The 27,085-nt window shown below is 35.8% G+C and overlaps 1 protein-coding gene across 1 annotated transcript in view; it reads left to right on the top strand.

Moving 5' to 3' along the window:
• The first annotated feature begins 2,895 nt into the window (after positions 1–2,895).
• LOC145776608 (angiotensin-converting enzyme-like) overlaps positions 2,896–27,085 on the top strand; it is a 29,034-nt gene continuing 4,844 nt past the window's right edge. Inside the window, exons 1-23 of the mRNA XM_082587836.1 lie at positions 2,896–2,985; positions 3,796–3,940; positions 4,627–4,717; positions 5,978–6,054; positions 7,238–7,325; positions 8,083–8,226; positions 8,623–8,711; positions 10,383–10,491; positions 11,468–11,565; positions 12,204–12,376; positions 14,615–14,753; positions 15,620–15,849; positions 16,155–16,256; positions 16,652–16,774; positions 18,962–19,143; positions 20,202–20,338; positions 20,730–20,888; positions 21,858–22,092; positions 22,429–22,552; positions 22,856–23,021; positions 24,668–24,837; positions 25,012–25,150; positions 25,875–26,063. Coding sequence (XP_082443962.1) covers positions 2,921–2,985; positions 3,796–3,940; positions 4,627–4,717; positions 5,978–6,054; positions 7,238–7,325; positions 8,083–8,226; positions 8,623–8,711; positions 10,383–10,491; positions 11,468–11,565; positions 12,204–12,376; positions 14,615–14,753; positions 15,620–15,849; positions 16,155–16,256; positions 16,652–16,774; positions 18,962–19,143; positions 20,202–20,338; positions 20,730–20,888; positions 21,858–22,092; positions 22,429–22,552; positions 22,856–23,021; positions 24,668–24,837; positions 25,012–25,150; positions 25,875–26,063 — 3,174 coding nt within the window. The 5' untranslated portion in view covers positions 2,896–2,920. The remainder of the gene's footprint in view (positions 2,986–3,795; positions 3,941–4,626; positions 4,718–5,977; positions 6,055–7,237; positions 7,326–8,082; positions 8,227–8,622; positions 8,712–10,382; positions 10,492–11,467; positions 11,566–12,203; positions 12,377–14,614; positions 14,754–15,619; positions 15,850–16,154; positions 16,257–16,651; positions 16,775–18,961; positions 19,144–20,201; positions 20,339–20,729; positions 20,889–21,857; positions 22,093–22,428; positions 22,553–22,855; positions 23,022–24,667; positions 24,838–25,011; positions 25,151–25,874; positions 26,064–27,085) is intronic.

Raw genomic sequence — 27,085 nt, 5'->3', positions numbered from 1 at the left:
TTGTGACGGAATTATTTTGCAAGTTCAATTACTAAAAACGTGCCAAAGATTGTTCAATGGATGTCAATTGCCCACATGCGTTTTGTTGCTTGCTTTGTTTTCTGCAGCTTGCGAACACGCTCTATTGTGATTGAGAAGCAGAAAGCACATCGGTTTTCTTTCATTAGGAGACGTGAAATACGGTCAAATAATTTTGCAAAAGTATTTACACAAATAAACTGCAGATTAGTTATCCTTTTATTACCCCATGATTACATTTAATTCAGTAAAAAAATTGTTATTTTAGTCGTATAAATTGAAGTTTTAGACAGGAAATTTAGTTAGGTTATTGGACCCAGCCGTTCTCACGCCTGTTGCGACTTTTTGCACTTTAAGCCAATTGCTTGTTTCTATGTTGCTGTAGATAGCAAAGAATTGTGAATCCAACTATGAACCATCAAATTGTTAATGTCGAGTTAGCAGCTAGAAAATTATAAATTTTTAATTTAAGCACATCTGAAGGGAGTCTTAGCTTAGTGGCATTAGATGTGCATTTGTAGCTTAACAACGTAACAAGCGATAAGGTTATGTCTTCCCATTTGAATTGTTTTTTTTTTACATTGATTTGACGTCTGCAGACGTGAAATCAACGTACATATAACCAATTTATTACCTGAGTTGATACAGCTTGTTAGATTTATCAACTGATCTAAGCTAATTCTTTTAGTAATCTGTAATTCTTTGTTAATTTAATCGACTTAACAGCCCTCCGCAACAGTCCATATCTCCTTCGAGACCAAGGCCTTTCAACACAATCATCTCAAATATTTCACATGATATGATGTGACGCGCAGTTAGAACTTGTGTAATCACATAAACTTCAAAATAACTTTCATACTCTTTGCAGTAGGCTACATTAAGAAAAAAAATGTAAATTTATACCTCGCCGCTAAAAAATACTAAAACACATTTTCGAAAGGCCACTACAAATTTTGACCTAGAAATAATGTTAAAATTACGCTTAATAGTCTGCTGCTGTTTTTTTTTACCGGAAATCAAAAACATAAAACATGCCTTTTATATTGAGGTTTTTTTATAGTATAATACTGGTAATTGGACGTGTTTAAGGAGCATCCACTTGCAACATCAAGTAAGTGAATTGAATATGCTTGTGTTCAATTTTAATCCGGTGGTGTCTCCATTACTAAGATGACCATGTCTTTAATATGCGGCAATCGCTTTCACAACTCGTCTCAATGCCGACCTGTTCAGAGAGTTCCCTTACATCAAGTCTACGTTTTTCTATGTCAAGATTTTGTTGCCTTTTTTCCTTCAAATGTCTTTTCCATATCTTCTTGGATCTTACTCGCTTTCCTTAACCGCCCACTTACCCCTCGTCTTGAAGCATCATTTTTCTTCAAAACATGCTCACACCACCTCACTCCATTTGCTTTTTCCAACTCATCAACCGTCTAATTTAACCCAAGCAAATGCATATAATCTACGGCATTCTTCTTGTCTATCAGCTTCACACAACACACCGTTCTCACTATAGCTCTCTGTCTTTTCTAACATTTTCATTATAGTATACTTTTGTGTAAGCACCATGTCCCACTTCTGTACAGCATTGCTGACTCCACATAACTACGGTGGATTTTTTTTCCCATCTTCAAAGAAAATCTTCTTCCATGTAACAACCATTGATGCTCTCAAAGTTTTACTCAACTAAACTTTGCCCTTGCAGTCATCACAGTTTTTCCGCCACTGTAGGCATTTAACTTATCTCCCAGATTTCACTTCATCATTTAGCTTTGCTACAGTTATCCACTATAAAGTTAATGTATCCAATCTTCTTGCATCTTTCATCATTTTTAGGATAATAATAATACGAAGAGCCATAACGTAAAAGGAAAATGGAAGGCAAATTTAAGAAAGCGCATACATTATTTGTTCTTGAGGAAGTAATTCGTCCGATTAGGTCGTAACGCTTTTGCAACGGAATGGCCATAAGTTTGTAATATGCCGTTATGCGTTATAGTAACTTTTAGTTTTGGATTCACTCTAAGTTGTTGAAACAGAAGATGAGCCTGTGTTGACGTCTGAAAGGAGGCCTGAACAGTTAATCGAATGATGCTATTGGTTGATTCGAGCAGAAGCGACTTTGCAGACGTTTCTACATTGCATTGAATTAATTATGTGCTATATTGAGCTACGTAGAAGCGATATCACCTAACTTGTAAGTGTTCTTGGAGGCTTTTATGGAAACCACTTAGCTCAAGGACAACTGCAGTATAAATACAACCTATTGACTATCCGTAAGAGTATTCTCCATTGGTAAATTTATTGCTTTGAAACAGAGGATATGCTAAGTTGAAACGAATTCAAATTGAAGGCCTAAGTTTAAAAACTATTATTTAGATCACCTTTTTGAGTTTTTGAGTTGGTGCTAATCTTAGGAGTATTAAATGGTCTATGATGCGTCGTAGCACGAGTTAGTTTATTTCGTCAACGACTTGCTTTTGCCTCACCAACCAGGGCAACGTCATTGAGATCGAAACGAGATTTAGTCGAAACGTATTCTGTGTTAAAATGAAACAAAGCATTGCTGTTTTGACATTTCAAACCGTACAATGAGAATAAATACTGAAACTTTCACCACTGTTGTAAATTGTATCTGTTGTTGAACTTCCAGTAACCATTTTTAATTTTGGTGAAGTGAAGTTTTTGTAATAATATAATTAGCGCTTACAACAGATGTTTGCAATTGCAACCTGTCTGAAGTCTGTGTCAATTGGCGTAACAGCGTATAGCTGGTGTTTTCCAAATTAGAGCTAAATAGATGAAAAGTTTTGCATTTACTAAGTTGTTACTAACTTGAAACAGCTACATACCAAGAGGGTGTTTTTTATGTGTTTCAGATTAGCAGGCTTACTTATTGTAAATGGTTGTCTGCAATATGTGGCGCAACCTACTTATAGCATTGTTACTGTCTCTTGCGATAGTGAGGTAAGAACATTTTTTCATTTTTGTGTATTATTTTGTGCACTGCTATTGTTCCTCACATTTCAGTATGCGCATCTGTTTTTTTACGTTGATTCAACGGCTTCAAAGATTGAATCAATGTAAAAAAGAACTCATTTGCTAGGGGATACCTAAGCCAAGTGTTTCCCAATTGTTTCACTGGCTATTCAAATGCTAAACCTAAATTGAAATGCAGATCTTTGTCAACCACTACGACACAAGACGTTGTGACGCTGTTGCTTTGTCTAGCGACTTTTAAATGTTTTTTGTTTTTGCAAAATACAGGCTGCTTCTGGAAAAATCATTTGTCTCATGACTTTTGTGTATTCTCTGTTGCTGATTTACATATGATATCGTGGTCGTAGTGATACAATTTTAGGGGTGATTGCGATTATGGCGCAAGCGTTGCCAGCAGTACAAGGATTATTTTTTATATTCCAAAGCTAAACATTTCAATATCATTCTGCATGTGCAACTTGCAATAGCACAAGTTGATAAAAATTACTTTCATAAAAGTTACTTGTCTGTTGATAAGCTTGGCCCTGTTCCAGGCTTGGCTGTTTTATTGTAAACGCTTTTTCTTGTGCATTAATTCTTACATTGTGAATTATCAACCTTTGAGTAATACGAAGCCTTTCAATTTTTCGTACGAGGGCAGACCTGTGGAAAAAAAGTGTCATCGAATAGCAAATGTTTATAAGTAGCTTTAAAGTTTAAATCTTTGTTGTTTTGCTTCAGACCAACAATTGTTCTCTGTAGCTTAATTTTTACTTGTTCTTTTATTTTACGTCATAGTTTCACGCGAGGAGCCGAAATTGATGAGTTGGCGGCAGAGTTTACTGCAAACTACTCCACAGATGGAGCAGTTGTCTTCCACGACTCTGGGATTGCTGCTTGGAATTACCAAACCGACATAACTGACGAAAATCAACAGGCTATGGCGAGTTTAATGCGCTACAATGAAACCTTCTATAAAAAAAGGGGGATTGGGCCACTTTTTCCCAGACAGCAAAATTGGCCATTTTTACATTGATTTAGCGTCTGCAGATGTTGTAAAAATGACCGATTTTGCTGTCTGCAGATCATGGGTTGTACTATGTGACTCTTGATTTTAAGCCGCACGAAGTACTGCTAAAAATTACTAAAAGTTTCCTTTGATTGTAAGCCGTGCATCAAATGAGGTGGAAATTAATGTTAAAACGCTGATCAGATCAAAGGTTCTGTATCAGTATCGCTTGGTCTAATATCGTTTCTGTTCTCTACGCCAATATCAGCCCCTACAGATTTCCAAGTTTGCATGAATTTGATTTGTGTTGTGTTCGAGCTGTGCGCACTAATTAGTTCAGATTCATTGTCTTCATTATCATAGTCATTTAAAAGATCATTCGAGTTGATCATTGCCGCATTATTACAACAAACGATATTCGATAACACTCGGAGATTTTTTGACCTTTTGTATGAAACACGGGATAAAACGATTGAAATAAACCTCAAAAGGTTTGAATTGAACAGTGAACACTGCTGCCTTCCTTTGTAATTTTGGAGTAAAATTTTGTTGGATAAAAAAGTTAGTTTCAGCAAATACAACCATAACATATCATGTTCAATTAATTCTTCTTTTTGCAGATTGACGAAAACTTGAAATCAGCTGAGTTTACTTTGGAATATGGAACAAAAGCAAAAGATTTATTTTCGAATGATATAGATTCATTAACTAGTAGGTGAACTTTTTGATGTAAACAATGCCATATTATGGTAGAGGTATACTACTGCTCAGAAAAAATTCTAATACTGCTTTTGGATGTTGAAAGTGGTGGTTCAACGTGGACCCATGTAATTCGGAGCTTCACTTTCTAGTATTATCATCATGTAAAAAAAATTAAGTACTACAAACTGATTATTATTTTTTTTGTTATTAGTGTGTATTTAATGCAAAAAAAGTCGTACGATTTCTGGTTAACTCTGAAAATTAAAAAAATTTACTGTATCAATTTGAAAAAACAAAACAAAAAAACAACAGGTAGAAATTAAATTTTACTACACTGAAATATAAGTTGAAACTTCATTACTCTGCTGTTGACACAACGCGGATGATGTAGGCGAAACACATGTCTATCGCTGTCAATTCTTGCTAAACTCGACTGCCGAGAAACACATGTTTTTGGAAAAGTCTTGGTGGCTAGTGTGGACTGTAGAGGCTACACTGGTATGGTTAGCGAACCACAATACTCGCTGTTCTACAGTGAGAGATTGTGCTGACGCCAGGAAGATCGCTTCTTCTCAACAGATAAATTGAAAGCTGCAAACAAATTCATTAAAAAAATGCGCTCAACAAAAACGAAGAATCGTAGGCCTATGCGTACACAATTGCCTTTTCAACGAGATATTATTTCGCTTGAAGTACACTGCTTCAATGGATTTTGTCTCAAACTCAGACCTGCTTCAAAATTGGTCTTTAAATTGCTCGATTAAAACATTAGCCTACTGTGGCACAATGCACTGGATGCAAGAAACATTTTAATTGCATTTATGTTTCGTTATCAATTGTACTCGTCGATTCACGCGCACAACTAAGTTGATTGGAGAAGGAACATAAGGAGTAGGCGACTTCAACTGAACATATTGGTCCACTTGCATAGACAAACACGTAAAATGGATATAGCAAAAAATTGCTTTTTTAACAAGTGTAGCCTACCTTGATTTTTTGAAAACCACATGGATTCCTTTTCTAAAATTACTCATAAAATTAAGGCAAATTGCTGATTCAGAGTTAAGCTTTCGTTTATGTACTTCAAGTTATTTATTTAACTTTTCCGAAGTCGAACCACGAAATACGATATATACAACACGAAATATACAATCCAAAATACACATCACCACGAAATATAAAAAGAAAAGAATCGATGTGTTATTTAGCAGCCAGAAGTGGTCATCACAAATGAAGAGCAGCCATGCATCAAATTGATTGTTTTTGCAGATGCTGATGACAAACGACAGATAGAAGGGATCATGGTCCTTGGCACGGCAAACCTTTCTCCTGAAGAACAGACGCAGGTTGGAAGATATGCATTAGTTTCATCAAAGTAATTCCTTTGGTTGAAAGCATCTCTTTTGCTGCCAAAGTCATAATCCAAGCAACTTCTATTTGCAACTTATATTTGATCACGGTCTGGTTCAAATACCCCAGCATATACTTAAATGAAATCAATTTAACATCTCACTTATTGTAAGTTTCCTTCCACTTTCAAAATCTCAAAACTACGATGTTACAGTCAGTCATGTATAGCTTTAGCCAATTTAGAATGTTGCAGTTTTCTATTGCAAGCACAGTGATATTTGCATGTCGTTTGTCAACCGATTTTTTTACTTTCCATTTTATATGTGAGTGTTATATATTTGTAATTTTGATGCTTGTACAACATTTGTAATGCATGGAAATTCACTCACTAGCTTATCATTAGAAATATAGACGGTACATTTGCTTAAATTATGCGGTACACTGGTGTGCCTCGGCACATAAGTTGAGATCTATCTGTTAACTTTCTATATTTTGGGCTTTACATTTTTTACTTAAACTGACCAAGAATTCTAAGTATTCTGCTTTTAAATTCATTTTCTTTAATAAGATTTGGGGTAGTGCATTGACAAAGATAGCATTACCAATGATATTAAAAATAACAATCAATTATGTAACTTGTTTATTATAGTTTGTTCAATTTTCTAATTTTTTACTCATTTCAGAAGCGATAATTTTGGTTTATAACAGACCGTTTGTATTTCTTTTCATCACCAAAAGCGTTGTTTTACGTTTACTCTTTTATTTGAGAATTGATGTTTATTGGATTTGAAATGGCATGATTAGCAAAATAGATACTCATCGTACATTTCCAAGGCATTATGTTCATATCACTGTTAGCCTGCTTGTAATGTTGTCTTGCACCCTTCACCAATAATTCTTAACCTGGGGTCCGTTGATCTCTTGGGGTCAGTAAAAATCTTTAAGAGACCTGTGAATACATTGGTTTAAAAATGTTCTAAAAGTTTACGCACTAAAATACATCTATTTGCAAAGACAAGCTGTGGAAAATGTTTACTCAGGTTTACGCTTGCAAGTTGACGAATCTGCAGATATGATAACCTTTTGAAAGGGTTGTGTGATCACAATGAGCTTAAGAATCACTACTCTACTGCATGATTAAAACTGAACGTGTATTTACTAAAATTAAATACTTTCCAGTACAATACAATCACCAGCGATATGGAAGCCACTTATAGTCAAGCGAAAGTGGAACTTTCTGATGGTAGTGTGGTCCCTCTGGACCCTGGTACGTACATTTGACGTTTAGTGATAGAAAAAGGTTGAGTTTTAAAAAGGACACAATGTTTTGCATTTTCTTAAACTGATATATCTGCAAAAAACCTCACAATGAGAAAATGCAATAGCTTCATATTAATAAGAAAACAAGTTTTGAGAACTTCCACTTCGTTATTCGGATTCACTTTGGCAGTGAGCATAGCTTTGGGCAAAACATAGTCATGGTAATGCGGCCACAGTAAGCGTTTAATTTTCCAGCGCAGCCGTAAACGCAAGTCCGAGCAAAATGTCGTTTTATTTATTTTTAACAAAAACTAAATGGCAGATGTTTTATTAACTATCAATATATATCAAGCTCCGAAACCGTGCAGTAAAATTATATGATTGTTGCTTTGTTTGACCTTACTCTATGGTAGATATTCCATTGCCTTGAGCGACTTTGCTGGATAGATTATTTTTGATTGCATTTCTGTGCTAGAAGTGAACATTTTTGGTGGTTCCTTTTTCGTTTCCAGCCGTAATTGCGACGTGAAATAGCTTTACGTTACTTTTGATCTGGCTGGGCTGGGCTTTTGCTTTTTGTAGCTGGGCTTTTGATCTAATGCAAAGTAATCGAAATTTGCTTTAATTACTGACGAATGAACGTTATGCAAACGTACAATAAAGAAGACTGCACAAAAGTGGCAGCACCATATCGTATCAACGTTATCTAAATGCTTAAAATTGAGATCTCATACATCTGTTTCATTTTTCTCAATGTGTTTTAGACCTTACTGCTCTCATGGCCACCTCAAGGGACTATGAGGAACTGAAATGGGCTTGGAAGGGTTGGTATGAGACAGCAGGGCGACCCATCAAGGATCAATACGAAGAATTTGTTGTTCTTTCCAACAATGCCAGTAGACTTGATGGTGAGAGCAAATTTTGACTAAATCTTTGAGACTATTTAAAGTTTTACTTCAGCTAAAATTAACACGCACAAACAACATTTCAAATTATTGTTTTCTCTCCTCCGAAATTTTTTTCTGTCATATTTTTGTTTCTCTAAGTTCAGTGTAAGTTTTTAAGGCTAGTTTAATCAAAAACCACATATTTTTGGTAAACCTAAGTGATTAAAATATTCAACACATGTAAAATTGAGTCTCTCTTTCTAGCTTTTTTTTTGAAAAAAATGTTGCAGCTTAAATGTAACAACAAAATAATGTCATCATGGTAACAATATTATTTCAGCTATCAATGCTTTCAATCGAAAGAGCACATAAAATTATATTCAATCAATTTAATACTTCAATTTCTTGCTTTTTAAGAATTTGCGGACACTGGAGAATATTGGAGATCTTGGTATGAGATGACTGATCCTTCTTTGGAGGAAGACACGGAAAGGCTGTGGCAAGAAGTAAAAAAATTGGCAAATTTAAATTAAAGATATTTTTTTTATTTCTTCATTTGTTGCCATCAAAAGCCTCTGTGCCACGATAGTCGTAGAAAATTTTAAAGCTTTTGTATGAAAATATTACATATCAAACCCATATTGAAAGCTTTACACGCAGACGTTTTTAAATGGTTAAAAGAAAAATATATAGAAAACGCTGAGTTTAAATAAAATTTTGATTTGCAGCTTTACAAAAGCGGCCTGTTTGCAAACCAATAAATAAAAGTGCTTGATCCTCATGGGCGAGTCGTATTCAATTAAACATTTAATTCCTTCAGTTTGCGAATTCCTTGTTGGTCATTCCTCATTGGTCTGGCTAGCGTGAAAATTCCCAGACAGCAAAATGACCTTTTTTGCATTGATTCAACGTTTGCAGATGTTGAATTTATGTAAAAATCTGTCAATTTGCTGTATGAATTTCTTGACTTCCTTTTCAATTACATAAATTAATGTGAAGAAGGGACGTTCTTCCCAGCCATCAGCACAATGTTGATCACTCGCTAACCATAACGGTGTAGCTTCCACGCTAGCCATAAGACCTCCAATAAACGATAAGTTTCTGGGCAGCCGATTTGTAGCAAGAATTGACAGCGATAGACACGTGTTTCGCCCATGAGGCTGGGCTCATCAGGATCGCACCGTATTCCTTTGTGGCAAGAATTGGGAGCTCTAGTTGGCAATTGGGAGCTCTAGTTTTTGAGCCAGAATGTTTGCTCACAACAAAAGCGAAACAACACTTCACTGCAAAGTCGCTGCAGGTTGAAAGATTGTTTTTTGATAACTTTGCAGATATGCTGAGCAAAGTATAATGTTGGCTAATCAAGACGTGTATTTACAAAATTCGATAATTACAACTAATGCAAATTGCTTCATGAGATTGGTCCATTATTCATTACATCTCCAGCATGAATAAACTTGCCCAACTGCCAGGTGGGCTGCCCATATTAGGAAAACAATAACATTACATCAACCTTCACAAAAAGTTATAATACAATAAATCATGACTATACTTGGTACCTTGCACCACATTGAACGGAGATACGTGTTTAGTTGTGTAGTAAATCAACAAGTTCCGATTAAAAAATTGCCATTTTTGTTGATTTATTACAATGAGCTGTTATCTTTGCCCAAGCAACGTAGCTTTCGTACTGATTGTTTCTCTGTTATTCATATGCCATCTGCGACATTACAAAAGCAAACAGAAAGGAAAATGAAATCTCACCTGCGTCCACATTTACTACTAGTCTCGTAAATTTTCCCATAAATTCTGATTAGCCATTGTCATAAAGCTGCAACCTTGAATTCAGTTTCTCTCTATAGTGGGAAGTGGGAACAATTTATTCTTTGTTTTGGCAACGGCATGTTTTTTGGCAATTGTGGAAATAATTTATTCATGTCTTGATTTCGATTCAGCGAAACAAAGCTGTTTTTATTCCGAAGCGAAACAAAAAATACTTCACTGAAAACTTAATTCAAAATGCATGAACTGTAGCAGCATTTCAGCACTGTTCTAAAAATATGTCCCATTGCAGAAACTCACTCACTCACTGACACTCTGAACAACATAAGCGAAAAAAGTCACAACTTTTGCAACAGTATCAAGTGATGTTAAATCGGTTTTTTATTTTTTTACAGCTCCAACCCCTTTATCAAGAACTCCATGCTTACGTGAGACGAAAGCTTTACAACTTCTATGGACCAGACTACATCAACCTCAATGCCCCCATTCCGTCTCATTTGCTTGGTAACTTGTTGTAAAATGTTCATAAAAAATAGCTTTCGTTTTTTAAGTGAAAGTTTATGGCAGGAAATTGGCAAATGGGAACGAATGTATTGCCTTCAGTTTACTCTGGACACTTGCAATAATTCAAGTGTTTGACAATACGCTTACCTATGCAGCAAAAACGAACCGCATCTCAGAATAGGTTGGATACACGTAAGACAATCGTAATTATAAGTTGTCATTTCTTGAGTGTTAAAAAGCAGCCTAGCTAGATGAGTATAAACATTAACACAGAAGGGTAAGGACTTCAATTTTAGGCATAGATAGCAGCTGCTGGAAAAAAATTAACACTAATTACATACTATAGCAGGCAAACTAGCTGAAAAAAAGCTTGCTGCTTTAGATTTCTTGTAGTTGTAAGGGCAAGACTCATGCTCAACCAAACAGACCTTATTTTTATGTTGAAAATAAGAATATTACATCCTTGACCGCTGAGTACTTTCTTGATACAACTAATCATTATTACGGTTGTAACACATTTGTTGTTTATCAGCAGTCGATTGGAGCAAGAATTGATAGTGATAGATACGTATTTCGCCCATAAGGCTGGGCTCATCAGTATCGCACCACTAATTTATGCCACAACAAATTTGTTGTTGTTGCTAAAAGCTCAAGAAAATTTACAAAGTTATGCTCGATTAATTAAAAGCAGCTAAAAACAAAAAAAACGTCACCCAGCAGTAGTGTTGTCTGGAGTTGGTGTCAATAAAAATGGCGAGGACAGTTTACACAAGAAACACCAAACAAACAAAAACGTGATAGCTAGGATATAACAATCACCATGTGACAGGAATAATCAGAAGGGGTGAGATGACTATTCGATAACCCTGTTTAAAACCCAACTGCAAAGTATCACTGTATTTAGAAATTTCGGTTTAAATGTGAAACAACTTGGTAAGTTAAGAACTAGCCTAAATCCTTTTATCCTCTTGTTTAGGAAACATGTGGGCACAGCAATGGGGAAATATATTTGACCTTGTTGAGCCATTTCCTGGAAAAACAGGCGTTGATGCCACTCCTGCCATGATCGAACAGGTAAGGATGTGTACTTGGGGCCGTAACTGGCAGGGGGGCTACAGCCCTCGTTGCTTATACCGTTGGTCAATTATAATTAGCTACATTTGATGGAACAGTTTGTTCATGATTAAAAATTAATTTTTCTGCCCCATTAACCAGATATCTGGTAGGCATCTGGTCTTATCTTTTTGTTATTTTATTTTGTTCATCCAAGATAACCAATTTGATTGACTCGATTGACAATGTAGCCACACTTAATGGGGTCGACTGTAGTTTCCGCCAAAATAAAATATTTTAAAACTTCCAAAAAATTTTCTAAATTTTCTTGCATATTCCAGTGTTATGAAGTTGCTGATACTTTACCAACATTAGCCTACCCGTAGTGCTACTTTGGCAACATCCATGAATTTTATGCATAGAAGAGTTTCAGCTTTACAGAATCATTTGTGGAGAATTCGTATTAAGTTGTGTTTGGCTATCCAGAAAACCTTCTTCATGCCTGTAAGCGTTAAAGTAACGTTAAACAGGATTGGACTGAATCAAATTGAATAAAGATTAAAGCAAGGCACTGAAAAATTGGCAAGTTTGACTATTGTAGCAGTAGCATCAAAGCTTTTGATATTAAAAGTGACTACTGCATGTATTGGCATTTTCAGGGATACAACGCAACGCAAATGTTTCGAACTGCAGAGGAGTTTTTCATATCGTTGGGACTAGAACCAATGACTGATGAGTTTTGGAAGAACTCCATGATGGTAAAACCAACCGATGGACGAGAGGTGACCTGCCACGCTTCCGCTTGGGATTTCTACGACAAAAAAGACTTCAGGTTTGTGTTTAAATATTAAGCAGTCCCTTTCACTTTTATAAAAATAATGAATTAAAAAATTGAAAGCAAAACGTGCCATTTAAACGGTTTTGACATCTCAAGACCAGTTTGCAGTCAACCATTTTCAAACGGGGACTCAAACCAGAAAAGTGATGTTTTCGACAGAAAGACATCATTTCCGTTAATTCCTCCCCCATTATGGCTCGGCAAAAGAGAAAGTTTTATTCAAGAGCACTCAAAGGCTAAAATGAAAACACTTGGGCCAAAACAGGGTTCTTTAACCCCTGGGTTCTCACACCACTGGTCTTTCTAATATGTACCCACACTGCAACAATGCTTGCGTGTTGTAGAACCATTTAGTGGTGATCACCATGATGTTCGTCAACAACATTTAATCAAAACGTTGTTACCTTTTTTGTTGTTCCATGATAGCCTACGTGGGAGCACGGTGAGAGTTTCTATGTGTATTCGTTCTTTTTCTCTTTCTTATTTCCGAAATACTCAGAAAGTGAATATTAACTTGAAATGCCCTTATTGCATGAAGCAAGATAACCACAGTCGGTGTCGTATTTCAGCCTTGTTGTGAGTTACAGTGACAGGCGCACGAATTCGTCAGCTCTTATTAAGAAGTCAAACCAACTGAATGTGTCCTTGCTTCCCATTCGTCAGTACGTTGCTCCCATGCCCTGTGATTTGTTTGGTATTGTGCAAATATTTTTGCCGATTGTAATGTTAAAATCCAGTAATCACACAAATGGCAAGCAAAAGCAAAGAAAAGAAACGTTGAATCAGTAATCTTATCCTTCACTTCTCGTTAGTCTCACACCTGCAGTGCGTGTGGTTGACATTGCAATCAATGATTCAATCTTATTTTATTTGCTTAAACATAGTCTACCGGAAACACTTTTGTTTGGAAAATATTTGAAGAGAAACTGAACCGCTTTTCACGTTTGTATTTTATTCTTTTGCCTTTGTCTCGAATAGACAATCGCGTAGACAGGGAGTCCAGGGGGTACTTTTGGACATGAGCCCAGAATGATTTTAGGGGCCCATAACCTTTACAAAGAGTCCAGGAACTTGAAGAAACCGCTTCGTATTTTTTGCTAGTGCGTTTTTCTTAGAAGTGTCTGGATTTAGGGACAATCGTCCGCCCCGATAGCTCAATTGGTTAGCGCGTGACTTCTGGAACGAAGAAGCTTCAAGATCAAGCGGCGCTGGTTCGACTCTCGGGGTGTGCGCTTGAGCAACCCACGTTAAGGACTGGTCTCCATTCAGCGGCATATAATGGATGGAATAATTCCCCGGCAACAAGACTTCAACAATCGGAAACTTCACTAGCTGTCAATCTCGGTGACCGGGCCTGCGTCAGTGATTCAAAGCCTCTACAAGTATGCGAAACTGCCAGGATTAAGCTCTGCAAGAAGCTTTCCCAGTCCGAGGATAAAGAATCAATCAATCAATCAAAGGATCTCATTGGTACCGGATCCAAACTATCTTTTTGACGGCCTTGCGTATAGGCATAGGTCTCACCAAATCTGGCAAAATTCGAAAACAGTTTTGACCAAACATTAACTGATTATTTTTGCATTGATTAAACGTCTGAATATAAAAGGTACAGCTTTGTCACTTGCTGTTTCGACAATAAACTAAATAATCTTTCAAACGTCGTGCTGTTTAACTGAGTTTGTTAATTGTTATACCTTGCTGTATTTGATGAAGTATGAGACATCAGAAACAGCAGCATTAGAGCACAAAACAATGTAAAAATAAGTTTTGTTTAGTGTTTGAACAAACTGCATTGATGACTTTGCAGATACTGCTTCAATCAATCAAGTTTATTCCAGAATAGCTTGACATACGGTACATTGTACAAAACTAATATATCAAATGCTTCAATCAATCAAGTTTATTTCAGAACAGCTTCACATACGGTACATTGTACAAAAGTAATATTTCAAATGCTTCAATCAATCAAGTTTATTTCAGATACGGTACCTTGTACAAAAGTAACACCATATCCATACGGAAGCTACATCGTGGAGGCACCGAAAAACACATATGCGGTTGTCAAAGTGAAAATGCCATCACAAATATGAAAAGAGAGTGAATTCTGCTTTACAACAAACTTCCAACACTCACCGAACAGAAATCCCAAAGAAAACAGAACACTCAAATTTACCAATTTACATATTAAAACTTAAACTAATTGGAAAATAATAACGTTTTGCATTTGTAAAGGATAAAGATGTGCACTGTGGTTAATATGGAGGATTTAATCACCATCCACCATGAAATGGGTCATATCCAGTACTACGAGCAATACAAGGATCAACCAGTGCCCTTCAGAAGCGGAGCCAACCCTGGATTTCACGAAGCGGTTTGTAGTCTTTAAAAAATGTGACAATAATACTTCTAATCATAACTCTTGCTCTCTAAGTAGCCATACCTACTTAGTTTTGTTGTGATTTCTCTGAAATTAAATATTGTGAATGAAAAAGAATACAACCCAAAATGATTTCCGTCAAATTGTACTTTTATCTTCGATGTACTGAAGGTGAAAATGGTTTAGTTTGTAAAACATTTAACAAAGCTGAGTGCCGCGTTTACGTTTTCGAATTTTTTGTTGTTATCCAACTAAAACAAACTTTCCGACCAGTTTACTCCAAATAAAAGTAATTTCTTGAAAACACAAAAAATTAGATGATAGTTTTGATAAAAAGAGTGTGAAAGTACTGTGGGTTGCTTGGTTGCAGACTTGTCATCTATGATTCTATGGGACAAAACTAAATCGAAAACTTCACTTTGTCAGTCTCGGTAACCGGCCCTGCGCCAAAAGCCTATACAAGTATGCGAAATTACCAGGAATACAAGGCTTTGTCAGTCCGAGGATAAAGATTCAAAACCAACCAAACCAACTAGCCAACAACGTAACGAGGTTTTCACTGAACGTAGGCTACAATTAACAACAAGTTCGAAAAGTTTACAATTTGGTTTGAAACTTGAGTTTCACATATTTTTTAAAAACACAGTTTCGGGAGATAGTTTGCTTTCTTGTACCAAAGACAGGCAAGACACAACAATGCAACAGGGTTGAGTTAACAGTATATTTTACATATTTACAAATAGTTTAACAGTCAAACGTTTTTGGCCTTTGTTTTTAGAACAGTTTTCTAAACAAATTACATTCGTATGATACAAAATTATCTTTTCCTCTTGTTTTGCTTCATCTTGGAACTTGCTCAGGTCGGAGACACTCTTGCTTTGTCTGTCAGCACTCCAGCTCACTTGCAAAGTATCGGCTTACTCGACGTTGTGGAAGATGATGATGAAGCTGACATCAATTACTTACTGAAGCAAGCCATGGACAAGATAGCGTTTCTACCATTTGGTTACATGATTGACAAATGGCGATGGAGGGTCTTTGATGGATCAACAACAAAAGCGAATTATCAAGACAAATGGGATCAACTGAGGTAGGCTACCATGTAAATAACATATTGTACCTGTTGTTTTTTAAAATTACTTTGAAACCATTGCTCAAACAAACAAGTGAAATTTTTTGTTCAATGTTTACCTTGCACCATCACTAGGGATCATTGCATTCAGTAATCAAAAGGTTAAAAATTGCGTTGTGAATAACAGATCTTACGCCAATAAAAACGCTGTGTCTCATCTCAAACTGATAAGATCATGGTGTTGTCATTTGATACTGCAGTGACAAACAGTCTTTATAATTAATAATAATTATCCAATTAATCTGCAAATTAATCTTTGACAGATTGCAGTACCAGGGCATTCTACCACCAGTGGAAAGAGATAGCGTTTTGGATTTTGACCCCGGTGCGAAATACCATATCCCTGCAAATACCCCTTACATAAGGTAAATATATTACTTAAAGGTCGAGTACATTTTAAAAATTAACTTTATGGTTAAATACAATTCATTCCCAGTGTAGTTAAATGCTTCTTTCTACTGAAAATGTAAGTCAAAACGTATCTGAAGAGCATTGTTTTACCACCAGTCAACGTTAAGCCACTGTTACGGACATAGGTTTACAAACTTTTCCGTTTTGCTTAATAATCTGTTTCTAGAAATTACACATGAAAGAGGATTGACTTTCTGTTATCAGCAACATTTATCTTCTAGATACCAATACAAAACGATTCCAAGCTAAAATCTCGTCTTTAGCTGTTTGCCTTCGTGTTTTGTTTCCATACAAGTCTGAAAATGTGTTTTTCGACGAGTTTATTGACTTTTATGTATTTGGTTTGTAGATACTTCGTTAGTTTCGTAATCCAGTTTCAATTCTACAAAGCAATGTGCGATGAAGCGAACTTCCAGGGTCCACTGTACAAATGCGATTTCTACCAGTCCACCGAAGCTGGAGATAAACTCGCGTACGTTGTTACAGATAGATACAGATTATTATCATCTACCTATGGTTTGGCGTGCTAAAATTATTAATTATTTATGACTTGATTGAATAATATCGTAAAGGGAGAATACTTGTTTTTGGCATCCGTAATATTGTATACCCGTACCGTATGTACTTGTATACCCGTTTTTGGTACCCCTATGGGTTTTGCTTTGACACATTTTTGGGAATCTTTCACTTTTCCAATCTGTATTATAACATAATAAAGAACTATGAAATATATTGCACGCGTTTTTGAAGTTAGATACACGTCAAGCTTGTAAAGTGAACAACTGCACATGTAGGCACCTGGTAAGCAAAAGTGACTAGAGTGTTTTCGTTAGGTATACTTTACACTACAGCACAGCCTATAAATTAAGAAAGACTTCTTTGTAACATTTACAAAATGCAATTATTTTTGTTAATCTAATGATATATTTTTGTTAATCTAAACTTTTGCTCAATCTTTTTAGTTGATGTTGTGTATTTTGGTTTGTTTTCGTTGAAACAATGTATCTTGCTTTTGTTCCCCTTAGGTCTTCTCTTTTGCGTATTTGTTAATCAGCGCTTCTCGTTTTGTTTCACAATATATTTTGGTTCCACGCCTTTTTGATGGTATAGTTTCATTCTTTCCATTTTGAATACAAGTCGAAAACTTTTGTATGGCTCTTGTTGAATGAGTTAAAAACACAACAGTTGATAATGAATGTCATCACAACAGTCGTTATTGCTAAGATTTTTATGTTCGATCCACAAAAAGCCTTGATGGCCATTTCTGCTATTTACTGAAGCCAGCATGAAAATATAAAGTTCATTACTTATTACTAGGGCCATTTTTATATGACCTTAAAAAATCAATAATATGACTTTATTTTTTGGAAAATATGACTTTATATGACTTTATGTGAAAATCGTTTATTTTTACATGCGAACAACGTCACTCACGGAACTAACGAGTAAAACATACGCAACATAACAGTAATACACATCCATTTTTATTTTAAACCACTGTTGTAGTACAGTTTCATCATAGTGTGGAATGTTACAGTTTTTGAAGTTACGATTTGGACGTAAAATGACTTTAGTAAGGAAAATGAGTGCTCCACAGACGCTGACGTGGGTTGACACTTCTGCAGTTTTGCATAAAGCGCTGGTGTAATGTTTTGTCTTTGTAGCTCCATAATTTGTTTCACATCGTTTTTGTCCAATCGCTTCTTAATGTAATTTTTGAGCTCAAGCGGATCTTTTCCGAAATCAAGGGCATTTAGATCAGCATGGGCCTCTTTGATGGTGTACGTACAACTTTCCATTTTGAGTATTAAGTTTGAAATATTGTTGTAGTGGAGGCATATTTCTGTTAACTGACTAGTCAACTTTGGATCGTTGACTGACCTTTTGACGCTCTTTACAATAACTCCTTCACCTTCTCATGCATTGACTATTTCTTTCACTTTAATGCAATGTGTGACCTCATAAAATATAGTTCTGTGACTGTAAGTGTTATGTAGGCTAATCCTACAGTTTGCCTTCGTTCAATCAGAAATTGCCTTACTTTCTTAGTGCTTAATTGCTTCACCGCTTAAATTGGTACTTTTTATTTAAAGTATACAACGGTATGACTTTATAACTCAAAAATATGACTATATAACTTAAAAAGCTGATTTATGACCTAACCAGGAAAATATGACTTTATATGACTTCATAACTTTCTTAATATACCTCATAGGGATGCGGTTTTTGCGTTAAAATTGATTTCACGACTTACTGATGCATAGAAAAAAATATGACTTTAATGACTTTAAATGGCCCTACTTATTACTATGCGGTGGGATGGCGCAGTGGATAAGGTGCTGGCTCTTCAATAATGTGAACTTGGTTCGACATCCGGCATAAGCTGGTTGTTGATTGAATACCGCTTGTCCCTACCTAGGGTGTAATAGGCTAAATCAGGTGGGCATAGTTATTGAAAGGCGGCCGAGAGAAAGGAACTGGCCACACTACTCTCATTAGTGCCGAAGGCTTACTATGATGAGAACGTTATCTTGTCACTACCCAAAGCTCATTAACTGTGTATGGGACCTTTGCCGGTACCTTACTTATTTATTATAACTGCTTCAAATATGAAAAGCTCTTTTCTCTTTTGTCGCATTGAAAGATCTTGCGGTTGCAGGGCGATGCTGCAAATGGGGTCAAGCAAGCCGTGGCCAGAAGCAATGCAACTTCTCACCGGAAGCACTGAGATGTCAACTATACCTTTGCAGGAATATTTTGAACCTTTAACTGAGTGGCTGAAACAGAAAAATATCGAAAATGGGGAAGTCGTGGGTTGGAGCGACACCACGTGGAGGCCGAGTAAGAGAAAAAACTGTTCTCCATAAAGCTAGTGGTATGCTCTTGTTGTTTCTAATCTAAGGTCCACCGATCCTTTAGGGGTCCGAGAGAAGTTTTAAGTGGACCCGTGAAATACCCATGTCAGAAACTACATACCAAAGTTGAAGCAAAAAGATTCGTATATAAAATATATGAAGAATTCGTCAAACGATAAATACTATTAATACTACAAAAAGTGCTCAATGCCAAGAAAAAAGCCAAGCAGAGTGAATTACATCAAATGTATAGTTACTCTTCTGTTTGAATAAGGACCTTCTGATGATCTCATTCTAGGGTGAAACAGGCTGTAGAGGCTTTAGAGAATAGTAACTATACTTGATGAAGAATTTGTAGTATTTTCACTAAAATTTAAGCTTAAAAGTTCAGGGGACCTTTCTACTGGCAACACGTAGAAAAAGGCTTTAACTACTCAAAATTCCTCTGACATCTTCGATACTACCTGAGAGCATAAGGATCTTTACATCGCCTGCAACTATTGATTATTTTCATTTGGAGATCGGTCTGAGACTCATATTAGATTTTTGGAGCTTCTGTTGTGAATCTACCAGTTGTAGCAAGTGTTGCAGTTTATCTGAAACTTTAAGAGAACAGTGGCATTGAATTTGTGCGTGAGCTTAAAAGTGTCTTGAATCTGACAAATGAAATTTAGCAGCTCTGTGGTAAAATGGCTTGTACTGTATCTTCGTCGTTGTTTCTCATAAATTTTGATTTGATTCCACATCGGGTGGATTTAGAGTACACACGAAACTTTACCGATTGCGTTCTTTTTTGCGTAAACCAGTGGGAATAAGTCGGGTAAAACTTGGCAACTTTAAAAATAGGCTACGTATTATGGTCAATTGAAAACAGTACCGTAGCCTATGGTCGAACTTAATAGTGGTAGAGAACAACTAACAAAACAACAACCTACTATCATTATCAAATGAAGATTGGCTAAAGTTTGCTGGGTTGCCAACTGAGCAGTGCTCTATAAGGTATTCAATATTCATGTTAGAAATTAAGTTATCCTTGTTTTCCAGAGGGCTATAAATCGCCTAACACTGCTGACACCTTTCTCAACAACTTCAACACATCAGCGGAAGTGTTTAACTATGACGCTGTTTTGGCGGAATGGAATTACAACACTGACATCAAAGAAGAAACGCAATTGGAGAGCGTAAGAAACTACCTTACTCGTTTCAGTAACCTACCATATGGATGACTAAACATCCTCTTCATCGTAAAGTAATTATATGACATATACATTCTTCTTCTTCTTCTTCTTCGAATATATTATAAAATAAAACGTATTCTTTTTCTGCTTCTTGTGCAGTAGGTTAATAAATAACAATAAACTCTCTTTTTTTTAATAGTCATTAAAATGTGTTTTTGTTACTTATGTTCTTTCTCTGCTCTTTAAATCTGTCAAATTTTAGATAATTTTTATAAAACAAAGTCAGTACAAGTCTCACCAATTTAGATCACATTACTCCACCGAAAAACCGCACGAACTTTCATATTAGGGATGGTACTGCTCTAGCTACTAATATGGGGAAAATGTTGAACAGGAAGCAAAGAGTCAGGCTCTATCTCAGTTCCAAGCGGAACAAGCTGTCCTAGCTAAACAATACAACCCGGACGAGATTGAAGATCCAGCGAACAAGAGGTTGATGGAGAAGATCAGCGATGTTGGCCTTGGAGCTCTTAGTGATGAGAAGTTGAAAAATGTAAGGATAAGATGATACAACCCCGGAATATCGCAGCAGGCAATACTATGTCCAACCTCGTTGCGTTAATTCGACAAAAATATCTGTGCTTAGTTAACTTCGTTATAGTGTACCAGTTTTATAAGTATAGTGCTATGTACAATTCTTATACAATCTTAAATGTTTCACTGGAACTTTACTCTTGTCAACTGCATTTGGGGGAACCAGACAGGGGATTTCTTCAATGTCGTCGCACTTGACAAGAGAAGCGTTCCAGTGATATATTTAAGATGGTATAAGAATTGTAATGTACAATAGCATTATATTTACAGAAGCTGGTACGCTAACAAAGTTAGCTGAGAACAGATTTTTTTTAAATTAAGCTGTGATCACCTTTCACTCATTAAGCGCTGCGGAGTTGGACATACTATTACCTGCTGCGATATTTCGGGGTTGTATTCAAATTAATTAACCTTGATTCAAACAATCTGTTTGTCGTTCATGTGATCGGGTAGCCAGAGTGCCTATTACCGGATCGAAACTGATTGAGTGTACAAGGCTGTACTTTGACCAGACACATACCGTTAGCATTTTGGAATTATTTTTATCCCTACTTAAATCCAATTCATACCCACTAGTCACGACGACACTGTCTGCTTTGTACACCGCTGAGGAGCAACGCATATCTACGATTGATACAGCGCTACATAAAAACAAGCATTATTATTAGTCTATTATTAATACGTCTGAATAGATGATTTTAATGGGTTGTCATAAAACCGCATTTACTGTATGTCAATTGGACGCCTAAATAGTTTCCAAATTTTAATAAATTGTGAACGCTATGTTGTATTTGAAAGGGTTTGCTTTAAAATTAGACACTTGAGTTTCCCCACACTTTTATCGAAATAAAAAGACAAAAATTCCGAAATCCACAAGTAAGCCTAAGCTACATCAGATTAATGAACCTTTTCCACAATACGTCATCAGCTTTCATCAGTGAACTCAAAGATGCAGACGACGTACAGCACAGCAAAGGTGATTGTCGGTGACAGTGATGTAGCTGTTCCTCTCGATCCGGACCTCACCAACATCATGGCCACATCACGAGATTATAACCTCCTCCGTGATGCTTGGAAAGGATGGAGAGATGAGAGTGGTGCAATGATGAGAGATGATTATAAGAAATACAATGAACTAGAAAACGAAGCAGCTGTTTTGAACGGTGAGCTTTCATTAATTGACGTCAAATTAACGTTTTAAAATCTAAGAAATTTAGATTGAAAATTGCATAAGTTGCAAAATTTTGTCCAATTGTTGCTTGATAGGGTGAGCAACTTGTGATAACTATTAAAAATTATCAAGCTAATTATTTCAATAAATGAAGAAAAGAAGGATTAAGAACTTTGGAATTGAAAGTGCAAACATATATTGATATAAAATGAAAGTTTCAAGTGATTTCTTGCATAAAGATCTTTATAATGAAAAATATCTTAACCTTTTCTGTAGCTGATGGATTCAAAATCACAGATATTAACTTTGTGTTTATTTGTTTATTTAGATTACCCCGACATGGGAGCTTATTGGCGATCTGTATACGAAACTCCAAATATTGAAGAATTGCTTGAAGACGTCTGGAGGGAAATGCTTCCCCTTTATCAACAATTACATGCTTACGCAAGACGGTAATAATTAAACGGAATTTACACAACACTTGTTTGACTATATTTTATCACTAGGTGACCATTGCTTACCTAGACATAAAAGACAGTGTTTATGATTACTATAATTTATGATTTGTGTAACGTACTGTATATTATGTAAAACTTTAAGACCTCATTTTTACGTTTTTATCGCCTTTACGTACTGTCCATAAAATTGAACCTAATTTCCAATATTGGTTATACAGTTGGTTAACACCCAAACCAACGTTTTCGTTTTATTGCCCCTAAAATCGTCACTACATTTATTCAATCTTGCACTTCCAGAAAGCTATTCAACTTGTATGGGGAAAACGTGATCAACTTGAAGGGACCTTTACCATCCCATTTGATGGGTAACATGTGGGCACAGGATTGGGTCAACATCTATGACATACTGGAACCATACAAGGGAAAGGCCAGACCAGATGCAACTCCAGGGATGATTGCCAAAGTAAATTGTGCAAAATTTAAATATACTCTAAAAACGAATAACATGCTTTACTTTAGTCACAATTGCAAACGTTTTCGGCTATATCACATGTTAGCCATTATCAAGCATCTGAACAACTGAAATACTATAATTCAGTTATTGTACTGGATAATGTAGACTACTACTCCTACTACAGTTGTTTCATTGAGTTATAGTAATTCAGTTGTTCAGATGCTTGATAATGGCTGACATGTAGCAGACCCACAGCCGACAACGTTTACAATTTCAGTTTATTTTTTTATCTTATGTTAAATGCTATGTTGTTGCTTGATCTTATCTGCTAATGGTTCGACAAAGTTGTCTGTATACCAAAATTCTATCAATAATGGAACCTACACTTCACGATTGTTGGGTAAAGTTTGTTTGTACCTATAGAAGTACTAAATGTGCATTACGACAGTGATTTAAAATCATAATATTTGTTGCTTTTCGGTTTTATTGGTTACATAATCGTCGCTTCAGAGCAAGAAATAACTAAATATATTATAGTTATTATTACTATAATATTATCATATAGTGTACAGTATATTATAATAATTTCTTCTCATTCAAGACTTTGGATAACGCTCTGTATGAAATATATGTAATATTATAATCTATTTTTTCTTTTATTATTATTATCTATCTTTTTTATTGTTATGTTGCTATTTTCATTATCGTATGTTATTATTAGGGCCATTTAAAGTCATTAAAGTCATATTTTTTTCTATGCATCACTAAGTCGTGAAATCAATTTTAACGCAAAAACCGCATCCCTATGAGGTATATTAAGAAAGTTATGAAGTCATATAAAGTCATATTTTCCTGGTTAGGTCATATATCAGCTCTTTAAGTTAAATAGTCATATTTTTGAGTTATAAAGTCATACCGTTGTATACTTTAAATAAAAAATACCAATTTAAGCGGTGAAGCAATTAAGCACTAAAGAAAGTAAGGCAATTGCTGATTGAACGAAGGCAAACTGTAAGATTAGCCTACATATATAACACTTACAGTCACAGACCTACATTTTATGAGGTCACACATTGAGGTCAACTTAATACTCAAAATGGAAAGTTTTACGTATACCATCAAAGATGCCCATGCTGACCTAAATGCCCTTGATTTCGGAAAAGATCCGCTTGAGCTCAAAAATTACATTAAGAAGCGATTAGACAAAAACGATGTGAAACAAATTTTGGAGCTACTAAAGACAAGACATTTCACCAATGCTTTATGCAAAACTGCAGAAGTGTCAACCCACATCAGCGTCTGTGGAGCGCTCATTTTCCTTACTAAAGTCATTTTTAGGTCCAAATCCTAACTTTAAAGACTCTAACATTCCACACTACATGAAACTGTACTACAACAGTGGTTTAAAATAAAAATGGATGTGTATTACTGTTATGTTGCGTATGTGTTACTCTTTAGTTCCGTGAGTGACGTTGTTCGTATGTAAAAATAAACGATTTTCACATAAAGTCATATAAAGTCATATTTTCCAAAAAATAAAGTCATATAATTGATTTTTTAAGGTCATATAAAAATGGCCCTAGTTATTATATTATTTTATTTATTATTCGATTAGTATTTATCATTATTATTTTCATCTTTGATATCTGTATTAGGGATGGGACGCTATGAAAATGTTCCATGTCGCCGATGACTTCTTCAAAGATATGGGACTGATTCCTCTTCCTCAAGAGTTTTGGAACGAGACAATGTATACGAAGCCAGAAGGAAGAGAAGTTGTTTGTCATGCCTCTGCTTGGGATTTTTACAACCGAAAAGATTTCAGGTTAGCTTTGAAAGTTGTTGTGATTAGGGCTTAGATTTATCGCGAAACCGAGGAAATCTCTACCGAGGCAGGTGTGTGTGCGTTTCAACTGTCTTCGCAGAGAAGTAAGGATATTGTTCTGAACTGTAAGTGATGACACCTTGTTATTGTTTGACATTACGTTGTTTGTCCTAGAATAAAAATGTGCACTCAAGTTCAGCAAAACGACTTCGTCACTATTCACCATGAGATGGGTCACATCCAATACTTTCTACAATACAAAGACCAACCTGTCACCTTTAGAGATGGAGCTAATCCTGGCTTCCACGAGGCGGTGGGTTCAAGTTGTTTTAAAATGTCTTTCGAGGTCTTTCGTGGTTGTAAGATTTAATTCATTTATTGCTACAACGATTAAAAATATAAAAATAAATTTTAAATCTGTCTGTTACGCAAAACTAGCATTTATGTCTCGATTTTAGTTTGTTGCATCTCAAAATTTCATGTAGTATGTAGCCTAATAAGCTGAACATTTCCTGAAAACGGTGCTTCAAAACTTCGAGGTGTTTACAAATTCGAATTTTCTGACACAAATTGTCTGTTTATTTTGTCTGTAAGTTAGTTTAGAGTTACCTGTGTGCTTATTAAAAAAAGGGTTGATGAGTGATGTATATGTTTGCAATACAGTAGCCAACTGCAGCCGCGCATACTGGAATTTTTATCCAGCCCTGGAAAATGCGCTGTAAGAAATTTTATATTTTTATCTACGTCATAGTGGAACCGAACTAAGTTTCTCATCTTAGGTTGCTAAGACTTATTGACATGATTTATTGTTTCAATTTTTTAACAATCAAAATGCTTACGGTTCTGCGATAAAACGTTTATCGCTTTGACCGTTGAACGGCAAATTGGCGATGAATCATATCTTGAACGTTGAAGTTTTATGGCTAAATAAACATGTTACAAATCGTAAACCAGATTTAAATTTAATACAAACATGTTGTACAGCAGGTGCAGTGTGTAAGCACAACTATTAACTAAGTTAACAATGATTCTTTCAGGTCGGAGACACACTGGCTCTGTCCGTTGGTACACTGGACCACCTGTACAAACTAGGCTTGATTGACAAGCCGTCCGATGATGATCAAAGTGACATCAACTACTTGATGAGTGTGGCTTTGGATAAGATCTCCTTCATCCCATTTGGATATCTCATGGACAAGTGGAGATGGGATGTCTTTAGTGGAAGAGTAGGCATCAGTTTTAATCAACAAACGTTTAAATGAAGTATCAATAACTTATCTACTTCATAATAATTTGGAAAACGTTGATTTGCATGGTTATTTTTTTGATGGTTTAGATCAGTGGTTCCCAATCTGGGGTCCGCGGACCCCTTGGGGGTCCGTGATTACCTTGATGAATTTTGGGGAAAAAAACGAAAATCGATTTTTTTACTTTCATTTCTCTTATTTAATTTGCTTACGTTGAAAAAATTTCGGCATGGCACTTTGGGTCACATTAATATTCAAATACTGCTGACATTTCTTGAACAATTCATTCATTTTCTTATTTGAGCAACTGTTTAACCTGATATTTGCCGCAGGAGTCATAAGGGCAATGCAATATGAAACAGTGAGTATAGCATAATTATTACAATAGTCAATAGTATGTTAATTGAGTTTCAGGAAAAATTTAGCTAGGGGTTCGCAGAATTAATAATTTGTCTAAAGGGGTCCGTGACAACAAAAAGGTTGGGAATCACTGGTTTAGATGAAAGTCTCGGAATTTTGGGGTTTAGAAGCCCGAGTGGTATTATAGGATAGACCGGCTTTGAAACAAACTTATTTCAAACGTTTTTTTGTAAAATTGTATGTAGCCTAAACTGTTTTCTGACTTATTTAGTTTTGAAATTGTTTTGTCGTAAAGAATTTAGTTTCGTTGTGTTTCGACCAAGGATGCGAAATGGCCAATGTGTTGGACTGGAGTTTATGCAAGAGAAGAGCTTTAGCTTGCAATCAAAAGCTTTTTTCCAGTGGATCGTAATGATCGAACTGCGAAAAGCAATTTTTCAAACATCAAGCGCAATTAGAAATTATTAAATATCAGATTACTCACAGCGGCAAGTAGGCCTAGAACATTTTTCAACGTTGATTAAATGTCATTTGACAATATTGATGTCTATATTACGGATGTAATGAGTATACCTCATAATAATCATAACTGCAGACAGTGCACACCGTTTCGGCCTTCCGGCCTCCTTAGTGCAGGTGCA

The sequence above is a fragment of the Aplidium turbinatum genome, chromosome 9, assembly GCF_918807975.1.
Source record: "Aplidium turbinatum chromosome 9, kaAplTurb1.1, whole genome shotgun sequence".
Taxonomy (NCBI): Eukaryota; Metazoa; Chordata; class Ascidiacea; order Aplousobranchia; family Polyclinidae; genus Aplidium; species Aplidium turbinatum.
Note: the sequence above shows the minus strand (reverse complement) of the source record. Positions and strands in the feature narration are given on the sequence as shown.